The sequence below is a fragment of the Cryptotermes secundus genome, unplaced genomic scaffold (genome assembly GCF_002891405.2).
Source record: "Cryptotermes secundus unplaced genomic scaffold, Csec_1.0 scaffold189, whole genome shotgun sequence".
Taxonomy (NCBI): Eukaryota; Metazoa; Arthropoda; class Insecta; order Blattodea; family Kalotermitidae; genus Cryptotermes; species Cryptotermes secundus.
Genome location: NW_019742555.1, coordinates 38,728 through 51,547, shown reverse-complemented (window position 1 = coordinate 51,547; position 12,820 = coordinate 38,728). Strand labels below are relative to the sequence as shown.

At 44.9% G+C, this 12,820-nt stretch overlaps 1 protein-coding gene across 1 annotated transcript; it reads right to left on the bottom strand.

Annotated features, from left to right (window-relative positions):
• Positions 1-2,105: 2,105 nt before the first annotated feature.
• Positions 2,106-8,004, bottom strand: LOC111873309. Its single transcript, XM_023867917.2, has 2 exons — positions 7,881-8,004; positions 2,106-3,587 (listed from the first exon to the last, which is right to left on the bottom strand). Coding segments are annotated over exons 1-2 (711 nt in total). The 5' UTR covers positions 7,882-8,004; the 3' UTR covers positions 2,106-2,877.
• Positions 8,005-12,820: the final 4,816 nt, after the last annotated feature.

Below are 12,820 nucleotides of genomic sequence, written 5' to 3'. Positions count from 1 at the left end.
AATTAAAATACGACTACAGCCTATACACACTACGAGTAAGTATATGGATCCTCATGTGCCGAAGCCTGGCAAGCAACTGATCTAGTGTGGACGAAAATTTATGGGCACAAGTAAGAGCCAGATGAGTCTCCTGACGAGCACGAGCATGAACATGAGTAACGTGGATGCGCCTTAACACCTTTTGAGGCAGGCATATGCTACAAAATGCTACAAACAAAATTCAATTTTTATGCATGTTGTTGGTGTACCCCTGTGAGTTGTGCAGACAGTTAAACCGAACTGTGTTGTTTCCTGCAGTCTTGCTGTTTGACTCCTAGTGACTGGGGCAACTTTATTTTATTTTAGTGGTCATGCATTGATTTATATAGATGANGATGGGCTAAGGGCTGGACGGCCTGAGTTCGATTTCGGACAGGAGAAAGATTTTTCTTTCTCCAGTGTCCTAACCGAACCTGATGCCCACTCAGTCTCCTATCCGATGAGTACTGGGGGTAAAGCGGCACAGGCGTGAAGCTGACCACTCGCCGCCATCAAATTCCAATATAAAAAATGAAGGACCTAAACCTGCACCCCCCCCCCCCATGTCTTCATGTCATAGTAAATAACTAATGAAGCACAGGGACAACTTTTTACCTTTACCTTTAATCTGAACAAGGAGGCAGGAAATATTTACGGTGGCTTAATGGGAAACCTCTCAGAAAGAGGTAATGTGGAGGACCGAGAAAAAATGTAATGACCTTATGGAAATAGGTTGAGAGGGGAATGACTGATGGCAATGGCCAGTGGAAGCCCCTGTATATGCCGTTCATATGGGTGTATCTCATTTCAGTCCAACTTCTTGAATCATGTATTGGTGGCGTAACGTGCGATATTATTAAGAAGACGAACATGGTGCAGATTATGCTGTGAGTAGGGAAAGACATGCCATGGGAAGGAGACTGCTTTGGCCAATTTAAAGATACTATGCCTCAATTTACCCGGTAGAGAGAGAGAGTAAAACTGAGATTAACTACAGTTGGGCTTACTCAGTTTGTATGGTAGGTAGGCTGCAGTGTGGGGTGGTTCAACAATGAATTGAGGTCTGATTCATTTAAGGGGTAGATATACATGTATTTCTCTTCTCCTCATAGTGCAAACCAGCTCTGAGGCTGACCTAACCTCTTATCCAGTTGGTACCTTGAGCCCTTTCTTTGGAGTTAAACAGCTAGGGCATTAAGCTGACCACATCATTCCATCTAATGTGAAAGTTAAGAATATGTGGAGCTATACCTCCACTCCCCATACATTTTCATGGTGACTTGAAGATGACATGAGCAGAGGGAAAACTTTACCTTCATTTCATAACCAGAATCAGTGTAGCTGGTACCATGATAAAAGATTCAAACTCAGTACATTTTCAGCATCAGCCGGGTGCATTACCATAGATGTCAGCTGCTTTGAGTTGCAAAGTTGTGGTCATATGGCTTGCCGAATGAATATACCCGCAATGCTCTCGAAACAATGCATTTGCTGTTTCAATGATTTAGACAGGTTTGTTGCTGGGGATACAGTGGGGTAGGGGGTCAAAGTGCCCTTTTGTCACAGACACCCTAACGCGCTCATTGGCTGATTCTCTGTGTGATTACAGTAAAGCCTCGCTGATCCAGATCAAAATGTGAGAAATGTTGTTCACAGTTGAGTACCTATTTGAAAAGGGATGGCATTTAGGAAGGCAGATGAGTCATTTGTCTGTTGAGACAAAACTTGACAATTTCTTCAAACCTGAATTATTACACAGAATTACTGGGGTTTTGGTCTTTTTCCATCGTCCAGAATTCTAGGAAATAGAGGATATGACGTTTCGGAAACTGAATCTGTTTCTGTCAAGTGAGAAAGGAAGACACCTACTCAGTTGGGCCCATTAGAAAGATCTAATCTCATTCACCTAGAATTCCGGATGATGGAAAAAGTTAAAAAACCAAGTAATTCTGTTTGTCATCCACCATCGTCAGAACCAAAATCTACTAAATTATTACACTCAAAAACAAGTACAACTTCTGAGTCTTCTATTGATAAATAAATGTATTTTATTTTTTATTTTTTTTTTTCAAATAAAGGCTCTACAATGATAATTGGTTATTTATTTTCATCAGCACCACTTACATCATTATATTTTCCATTTATCTGTGTTATGATTTGTTCTGTTCTTAGAGCTACACTTTTCTTCAATAATCTGGCTTACATCTCCTCCCAGTTACTCCAGATTAGCAAGGGTTTACTGTTCTATGGAGAGCAGGAAGAAACAAAGGGCTAATATAAGCTGAACAGTTCAGATTAGCACACATCACAGTATGGTGAAATTAGACGTGTAAGTCCTTAAAATATATTGCCATCAATATCACTATAAGATACATTTTCAAGAATTCTGTGCTCTGAATTCTAACACATGCTTTTTACTAGTTACCTTGCTTGGCTCAATTTTTGACCATGAAGACTGATGCTGTACTTACTTTCATAACACTGGTGAACCTCTACTGCACATCATGGTCATATGTGACATCCCAAAAGATGACTTCTTTGATTTGTGTTGTCTGACATTGCAGTATTTACATAAATTAAATCATGCCCATCCAATCAAATATTATTATAATTGTGAACGAGTTAGGAAAGACATGTTGAATGGCACATTGGAGAAATGAGAATTGCATAGAGAATTTTGGTTAGAAGTATAGAATGGAACATGCCACCTTTAGAGACCAAGATGTAGATTGGAGGATACAATTAAAAGTTATGTGATATGATTATGTGTGGATTATATTCGACTGGGTTGGTGTAAGGACAATCTAGAGAATATTTTTAGCACGATAAGATTTCCTTAAATAGCTGGAAGATTTCTTGTCAGTCTTTAACTGATGTGAACCTTCGGTTATTGTGGTTAAGCGATTGTCTGAAGTCGTTGTGTTGCCCCAATCTAACCGCGTGTGCCTGAAACAGTCCCTTCGCCTGCACGGCAAAATCATTCGAGATCCTCATATATCTAGCGCCTTCCACAAATGGACCAAATGTAGTAGTCACCTCAGTCATCAAACCGGGAGCGACATCTATCTGTAGGGGCACACTCACTATTCCACAGTTACGGGCAGTGTTCTCCAACGTTTCTTGATCAATGGCCAACAGTCCCTCCACCGAGATCTTAGGTCTCATGCCCAGTATCAGTTTTCTGTCCGGCAGGATTTGACCAGCCTTCACCACGACTTGTCCACGTACCACCCCCACAGACCCGTCTAAAATAATAACTTGGTCATTGTCGAGATACACTCGTATGAGCGCAGGCACGATATGACCGGGTCCTATCACCACACGTTTGCGCCCTCGTAACATTTTATAGGGCCGCAACCAAAGTACTCCGAGAAAATTAACCTCTTCTCCTTCTTCGTCCTCCTTACTACTATCATCAGCTTTCTCCACTTGTTTGGGCTTGAATGGCTCTGGTTTCGGGACACACTTAGCGGCGGCAGCACCAGCGTTGTACGTAGCCAGCGAAACAGGGCTCCAAGGGGTCACCAGGCGAAAATCGGACATATCTCTTGTCTCACAATCCATCTCCACTGGAACACACAAAAAGAACCCCATGATTTAGTCCGCAACGAGCTATACCGAACGAGCGACCGTAGCTTTCGGCGAAGTTAGTGCAAACTTTAGCGTATAGAAGGTGTCGCATGGTCAGCAAACGAATCCCCACGGTCGTTAATCTTGGTTTTCTAGACCGGAGCCGCTATTTCTTTGAAATAGCTCCTCAATTATCCTCACAAGGCTGAGTGGACCCCATTCCAGGCCCACTACTTCTCAGAAAATTTGGTAGCCCAGGGAATCGAACCCGGACCTCTGGATCTGTAGCCAGGAACTCTGACCAAAAGACCAAAGAGGCGGTCCACTGGAACACGCTCGTTTCTTTTTTTGGGTACTGGAGAAACATTCTGCATCAGATAGGGAAATTCAGACGTCTAAGGGCTCTGTCAAGGAACACTTAAAAATGCAGAAACAATTGTGTTGAGAAAACCTATGGGGAATTGAGAGACAAATGTAGGTGTAACATTACGGCGGATCTCGAGTATGTATCGTGCGAGGATTTGCGTTAGATGAAACCTGGGTGGGTTTATTTGTATAATGCCTGTTGAAAATTGGAGTCCCATGTATTAAACCTAACAACCAGAACAGTAGCATTAAATAATTTTATATTGATAACTCTACAGCCTCTTTCTGAGACTCGGTATAGCGATGAGTTACAAGCTGCATGGCCGAGGTTCTTTTCCACAGCGACCAGTATTTCCCAGGGAATAAAGCGGCAAGGGCGTGCAACTAGTAACTCGTCTCCATCTAGTGTCGAGGTCAAGAATGGTGGAGCTGTACCTCCACTTCTCCATATGCCTTCATGGCATAGTGCTTAATTATGTACAGGGACAGCTTTACCTTTAGCTATAAAGTGTGTGTCTGAGCACTACGATAGTTCCCTCATATCTGAATGTATTTGCATGAGATCGGCCAACTAACATTTATGTAGTTCCTATCCGGGCAATGTTTTGTACTGTAGCATGTCAGTGAAGTAGGCCTGTCCAGCGCTCACAGAAACAAATGGAAACAATCGTCAAACCCGGAAATTCTGAATATGTGCGTTCACATGTGACCACAGCCCTAGAACGCTACACTTGAATCATCGTAGTGACGAGGTAGTACATTTACACCCGAACTTAATATCAGGCCTGCGACCTATAGATCAAGAAGTTATCAAAGCATGCGAGTCCCGTTATTCTTGAAGTGAATTTGAGTATACAGAACTATAATTCTATCGGAAGGAGCCGTGTTAGCGCAGTCGATATACCGATTGGCTACAGGCTGGGCGTCCAAGGGGTCGGAGTTCAAGTTCCGATAGGGTAAAATATTTTGTCTTTCATGTCGTCTGGGGCGCACCCTGCCACCTGTTAAATTGGTCCTGGGGCTCTTTGACCGGGGGGAAAACGGCCGGGATGTGAAGCTGACCACTCACCTCCAACTAGTGCTGAGGTGAAGAAAACGTGATCTGTGCATGCATCCTCCATACGTCTTCGTGGCGTAGTGCTTAAATGGATAAACACGGGGATAACTTTGCCCTTTTTTACCCTTATAATTTTACCGGTGGTTTTGTACGGGTGGATCTTGGCCTCTTACATCAAGGGGGAACATAGACTGAGGGTGTTTGAGAACAGGGTGCTGAGGAGAATATTTGGACCGAAGAGGGATGAAGTGACAGGAGGTTGGAGAAGACTGCACAATGAGGAGCTTCATAACTTGTACTCCTTGCAAAGCATAATTAGAATGATGAAATCAAGGGGGATGAGGTTGACAGGGCATATAGCACGCATGGAGAGTAGATAAATGCATATAGAATTTGGCTGGACTACCCAGAAGGAAAGAGTCCATTAAGAAGACCAAGACGTGGGTGGGTGGATAATCATAATGTTTTCAGAGATAAGATGGAGCGATATATATTGGATCAATCTGGCTCAGGATAGGGACCAGTGGGATGCCCTTATGAACACGGTAATGAACCTTCGGGTTCCATTAAATGTTCGTAAATTCTTTAGTAGCTGCCCGACTGGCGGCTTAAGGAGGATTCAGATTCATGTAGTGAGTTACACTAGAAGTGTCCGCACGCGGCAATTCAAGTAAGAGAATCTAATAACTAACTTAATGGAGCTGATCCTTCCTTAAGAAGCCGCCAATTATGCAGCTACTCAGAACTTCTCAGGAATTTATGAAATCCCAAGTTTTATTACCGTATTCATAAGAGCACTCCACTCAGTCACTCACACCCATATAGTACCACAGGCAAAATTATAGCTTTGTGTATTCTAATTTTTATTAATTTGATTTGTTTCATTGTGGTCCGTCACACTAATATTATGAAAAAGTGAAATAGTTTCGTCCAGTGTGACGGGTTACGATTTTTTTTTTCTTATTTCAATTATTTATGCCCTTACATGTTTCGGTCTTCAGAAACCATCTTCAGAGGGATACCTTTACATCAATACAGTTAGAAGCCACTATTACAGTACATGTTTTAAAAGTTAAAATATATACATACAATTGGCTGTTTTTACAACTACAGCGGCTGTTCCAATACTTTAAAATGTGTTAAACTGTATTAAAATTTTATTGGAATTCGTAAACCAAGCTGGTTCGTGTCATCCCTCTTATTATTTCTTTTGACGGGGGCCGAATGTGTGTCACCTTGTCGTTCTCGAGAAGGGGGTTCTTTGGTGTTGTCCTCTATGTGTTTGTGGCCAGCTGTGTTTTAACCATTTCATAATCTAATTTTTATGTTTTGAGACAGCAGACGAGAAGGCAAAATGTCCTGGTCTGAATGGTGGCAAGCATTACCAGAGTTCAGTCGCCTCTTAATTTCCTCCTGAATCGAATTTTGATTTGATACTGGCGTTCCCATATATTTGAACTGTGCCGTGCCATATTTTCAAAACATCTGTTTCCTATCTTTATGTCCTGATTTTGCCCCGCATTCTGATAACGCGACAGCAACATGTACTTAGTCTCTCTGTGTTACTTCTAGATCATCCTTAGTAGGCCATGCCATAGCTCAGGCGGTTAGTCGCCGGCTTCCCACCGCGGCGCCTCTGATTCGAGCCGAGGTCAGGTCATGTGGGGCAGGTTTTCTCCGAGTATTTCAGTTTCCCCTGCCAATTCTCATTCGACCGACTGTTCGACATTCATCATCTATCATCCGGGGCTGGTACAATAGGCCAGTTAGTCGCCGACGTAACAAGTGGACTCATTCTCACCCCACCCCAAGAAAGTAAAAAATTAACATCATTACTAGCGTCAATTCAGATACGGAACCTGATGCTTGCGAGAACTTAAAGCAACGTATCTTGTTTGTTCTTATGAAGAATCTACATACCTTCATATTAATGGGAGATTTGTGTGGCTGCCTTTATGTATCCCCATTTATCCCATAAGCCGAACAGTGGCCACGGGGTCTAAGGCATTAACAGTCTTCGCTCGCTTGAACGCTGGGATCGTGGGTTCGAATCCCACTGAAGCCAGTATGTCTGTCTGCGTTTATCCTACGTTTGTGTGGGTAGAGACCTTGCTACGGGCTGTTCACCCGTCCAAGGAGTCCTACCGACTATGTATAAGATTATGGCCGCGCCATAGATCAAGCGGTTAGTCGCTAGGTTCCCACCGCGGCGGCCCGGGTTCGACTCCGGGTCTGGGTCAAGTGGGATTTGTGGTGGACAAAATGGCGCTGGGGCAGGTTATCTCCGAGTACTTCGGTTTCCCCTACCAATTTTCTTTCCACCGATTGATCCACAATCACCCTCACCTGTCAGCTGGGGCTGATACAGTAGACCAGAAGTGGCCGCAGTACAAGGGACTTCGTCCCACCCCACTAGCAATGCATAAGATTAAGGAACTAGAAGGAGGCCAAGGCCCAACAGTGCTGTGCAGCCATTGATAGATTTAAGCCGTACGATATTAATAAGGATTTGAGGTCCTTACATATGTACTTATGAAGAGTTTTCTCTTCTGGGATGCACGTATAACGCCGTGTAGTCCGTTAAAATTCAACCCTGCGTTTTGGAAGTATATTTCGCCCCCATCTTCAGGGTCGAAGAATAAAGCAAGAGCGTGAAGCATTCAGCAGTGCTATGTAGATATTTATATTTTGACGGATTGTCAGGCATAAATATTAATGAACTTCTACAGGACGACACCGCGTCACATCCCAGAAGCGCGTACTTTTCATCAGTCATACTATTTAATTTAGTTTCCTGGAATATCCCTTAAATTCCTATACTGAAAACAACCTGTAGTGTCAGTCTCACAAATTGAAATATTTGGCTTACTCTGAATTTCTGGTGCAGCTGTTCAGCGTCTTCTTCTGGTATTTCCCGTTCAGATTGTGATCTTCAGGCCTGCACAAGATCTTTCTTCTGCTCCCACTGAGAATAGACAGCAAGTGATGATGATTCTATACCAGTCAGAGGGTCAGTTTTGCAATTGTGGTGGGGCGCTACAATCAGTGCAGTCATCTCAAAAGTACTCTCAACAGGAAGAGTGACACGGTAGCTTAGTTGGTTGAGGCACCGTGCTACAAGCTGGAAGGTCGTGGTTTATATTCCTGATGAGGTCATTGGATTGTTTTTTCACTTTACTTAATCCTTTCAGTCGCACTGTGGCCCTGGGTTCGACTCAGCCTCTAACAGAAATGAGTGCCAGGAATCTTCCTGGGAGGTAAATGGAGGCCAGCGCGTAAGGCTGACGACCTCACCGCCATCTCTTAGTCGATTGTCTAAAAAATGTCGGAGCCTCGACATCTTACAGGCCCCCACTGCCTCTTACTTTTTATCGTTTTAGTTGTGTACGTGTGGCAAACCCCATACTTCTAAAGCTAAAAGATAAAGCCGTCCCTCTGCTTAACTAATTATGTACTAGGCCATGAAGACGCATGGAGTAGTGTATGTATGGATACACATATTCTTGACGTCGGCAATACTTGGAGGTTAATGGTCAGCTTCACGCCCCGGCCGTTTTTCCCCCGGGGAAAGAGCCCCTGTTACCTGTTGGATAGGAGGCTGGGTGGGCCCCAGAACCGTTCTAGATGACGGGGAAAAGAGGGAAATGCGCGCCCCTGCCGGAACTCGAATTCCGACCCCTCTGCTCACCATCCCGTTGCAGGTCGCTATACCGACTCACCCTGTACCTGTACACCAGTTTTAAGCTAGATCTGAGATTCTCGCAGCGGTGACTGAAGTGGGATATAACGTCTTGCAGTCTGGGCAAAAGGTACGGATGGTTCAGAATCGAATACTAAGACAAGCAAACACAGTAATGGCCCCCGAAGATGGAGATATTACTTCCCTCCGAAACGTCATCTGCTGTGCTAAAATGGCGACAGGTAATACATCATTTGAAGCTGTGAACTTTCTTTCTTCAAAACTTGCATAAAATTGTGAGGAGAACTGTACTGAGGCGTCTTGAGACTCAGCCATGGGATGTTTATTTCTGTGGAATTTGGTTCATTGTCATGAACTGTCGTTGTCGTCATTAATGCGTCTATCGTCTGCTCTTTCTGTAGTGATCGTTTGTGCATATCATGGGACAAATTCTGCGTGCCGAAATCCCTGCTGTTTTGGTAATGATTGTCCTGGAAGGTTGGTAACATAGCTCAGTGCGTATAGCGACGGGCTGAAGGGCCGGAGTTCGTTTCCCGGCGGAGGAAAGAATTTTCTTTGTGTCACACCGTCTATACCGGCCCTGGGACCCAACCAGCATTGTTCGGTGGGTATCTGAGGCCCTTTCCCGTCACCTTCGTCTGGTGTCGAGGTCAAGAAATGTTTGCCTATACTTACACACTTTAATATATCTTCAGGGCGTGGTGGTTGATTAATTAAGCGTTGGGACAATTTAGTATATTATGGGAACCAGGTAACATCATACGAGGGCTGGAACTTTAATAGCGGCAACTATCTATTTACAACTGATACAAAATAGATGCATGTTTCGAAGTTTTACTGTCATTCAGTGTAGTTGCCAGCGATGTGGAAGTCATAGGATGCCTTTAGGAGCTCCTGTTGTGTTGATAGTTGGAATGGAGCGGTCTACTGCCTGAAGAATCTCTGGAACAGTTCTGAAGCGAATGCCACGAAGTGGTTCCTTCATCTTAGGAATCAAGTTGAAGTCACAAGGGCTTAAGTCCGGGGAGTATGGTGGATGGTACAGCACTTCCCAGCCCAATCGATCGAATAAGGCAGCCACAGCTTGCGCTGCATGCGGCCGAGCATTGTCCTGCAAAATGATGGGTGGGTTCTGCAGAAAGTGTCACCGCTTCTTTCTCAAAGCTAGTCGCAGGTTGTTTTCCAAAAATGAAAAGTAATACTGCCCATTGACGGTCTGCTGTCGGGGAACGGTATGCGTTAGGATAACACCATCACAGTCGTACACGAGAATCACCATAACTTTCACACTGCTGGCGTTCTGACGAACTATTGATTTTCGTGGTGACCCGTAATGACGCCATTCATTCGATTGACTTTACATTTGTGGCTCGTACGATTTCTTCCATGTCTCATCCAACGTAATGATTCGGCGTAAGAAAGCCTCTCCTTCGTCCTCATAGAGCTCCAAGTGCTTACGAGCAACGTCGTATCGTAGTCATTTCTGCATTTCCGTCAAATCATGCGGAACCTATCCTGATGCAATTTTTCTCATGCCCAGGCGTTCCTTCAGAATGTGAAGCACAGTCGTATGCGCTAATCCTGTCTCTCTGGCCAGCTCACGAATCGTATGGCGTCGATCACTCTCCAGTAACGTGGAAAGAGCATAAACTTCTTCACTGCATGTCTGCCACATTTTTGGTGTCCCTCGTTGAAGGCTTTTACCCACCTTGCCACTGTTCTGTAAGGCAATGCAGATTCCCCACAACCCTCTTGAAGACCTTGATGACACTGTCGTGCTGTACGGCCTCTGGCACATTCAATCTGTATCCAGCTCTGTTGTTCCTGTTTTGAAAACATCGTGACAACACTACATTAGACCGCCAGCTAACACGAAGCTCTGTTCTTCTCGTCACTGCGACTGCGCGTGATGTGGGAAGGGAGAGTCCATTTTCTCTGAGGTAAGGTAGGTGTGTAACTAACGTGTGGTATAAGCGACATTATTTGGTCTCTTGCATGGCGTCTCTACAGCAGCGTTGCCACTATTAAAGTTCCAACCCCTCGTATATTGCATAGGGTTTTTTATGTGGGACATTATCAAGGGTACACTATACAAAACTATTAATTTTTCCTGTGGTTCTGTATGGGTGTGAAATTTGGTCTCTGACATTAGGGAGAAAAATAGACGAGTGTTTGAGAACAGGATGCTGAGAATATTGGAAACGAAGAGGGATGAAGCGACAGGAGGCTGGAGAAAACTGCATAATGAGGAGCTTCATAACTTGCACTCTTCTCCAAGTATAAGTAGACTGATCAAGTCAAGGATTGTGAGACGGGCAGGGCATGTAGCGCGAATAGGGGAGAAGAGGAATGCTTATAGAATACTGGTTAGGAAGGCAAAAGGAAAGAGACCAGTGTGAAGAGAAAGGCGTAGAAGGGGGGATAATATTAAAATATATCCTAGAGAGAGAGAACAGGATCGTATGGACTGGATCGATCTGACTCCGGATAGGGACCATTGGAGGGCTCTTGTGAGCACATTACTGAACCTTCGGGTTCCATGAAATTCTGGAAAGTTCTTGAGTAGCTGCACAGTTGGTAGCTTCTTAATGAGTGAGTGAGATTATCAAGGGTACAGCTGATGCTGGGTAAGGGATGTCGGCTGCCAATATGACACCTTTTCGTTAGGAACAAGGTGACGCTTCTCTGGGTCCCTAGGAACAGTTGGATTTAGGGCATCTGGGATGCAGACGTCGTAGCCATGAAGGGATCAAGAATTCCATGTCTCAGGCTCGAAGCAGTAATTCCAGTCACCAGGTTCTGGCACGATAGCATTGAGGCGTCCTCTTCTCCGAGTATAATTTGAATGATCAAGTCAAGGAGGATGAGGTGGGCAGGGCACGTGGCACGAATGGGAGAGAAGAAAAAAGCATATAGGGTATTGGTGGGAAAGCCAGAAAGAAGGAGACCACTGGGAAGACCAAGGCGTACGTGGGTGGAGAATATTAAAATGGATCTTAGAGATATAGGATGGGATGGTGTGGATTGGATTGATCTGGCTCAGGATATGGACCAGAGGAGGGCTCTTGTGAACACGGTAATTTTTTAGCTTAGCGGGGGGTGGAGTCCAACTGGGTCCACTCGGCACGGTGGCCAATGATTGGCCTATCGTAGCCTGCCCTGGGTGATCATGATGGAGAATTTAGTGGAATGAAGATTGGCAGGGGAAACCGAAGTTCTCGGAGAATACCCACCCCAGTGCCACTCTGTCCACCACAAATCCCACTTGACCAGACCGGGATCGAACCCGGGCCGCCGCGGTGGGAAGCCAGCGACTAACCGCTTGAGCTATGGTGCGGCCTTAACACGGTAATGAACCTACGGGTACCATAAATGCTGGGAAATTCTTTAGTAGCTGCAGATTTGGCTTCTCCTCAAGAAGGGCTCAGCTCCATATGTAAGTAAGTAAGATTGAGACGTCGCGGAGTAAGATGCAGTCGGAATACTGTTCTCCTGCGGAAGGTGCGAGAAACTGGTGGACTTTCAGAAAAACTCTCTCAAGGATTACAGTCCTTGCACTGGATTGCTAACTGGTCGCTGTACACTGAGGCGGTACCTGCTTGTTAATGGGTCTTTGCAATAATGGCAGAGCCATATAGTTTGTCAGTGTCTATCTCTGGCTAGACGTAGAACCTTGATCTTCAGTTATGCAGGGTTGGAACCCACATATAATCAATGGGGCTTCAGGTAGATTCTGAAGGGTTCTGACCGTGGTATATTACACTCAGTATTATTGGGTTTTATCCATAAACTTAATTCTGTGTAGGGTCTGCTTCACGCCCCGGCCGATTTACCCCAGGGGAAAGAGCCTCCAGGATTTATAGATAGGAGACTTGTTGGGCTTCAGAGCCGGTCTGGACGACTTGGAGATGAGAAAATTCTTGACCCTACCGGGTCTCCAACTCCGAGCCCTCGGCCATGCAGCCCTGTGGCGTCTCGCTATACAGACTACGCTAGCCCGGCTCCGCTTCAAGGGCGGGTAGAGTTGAACGGACTGTTTATGGTAAGGTAATGACGTATGTGGGAAAGCTGCTGTAGCTCCACAATTCTTGACCTCAGCACTAGATGGA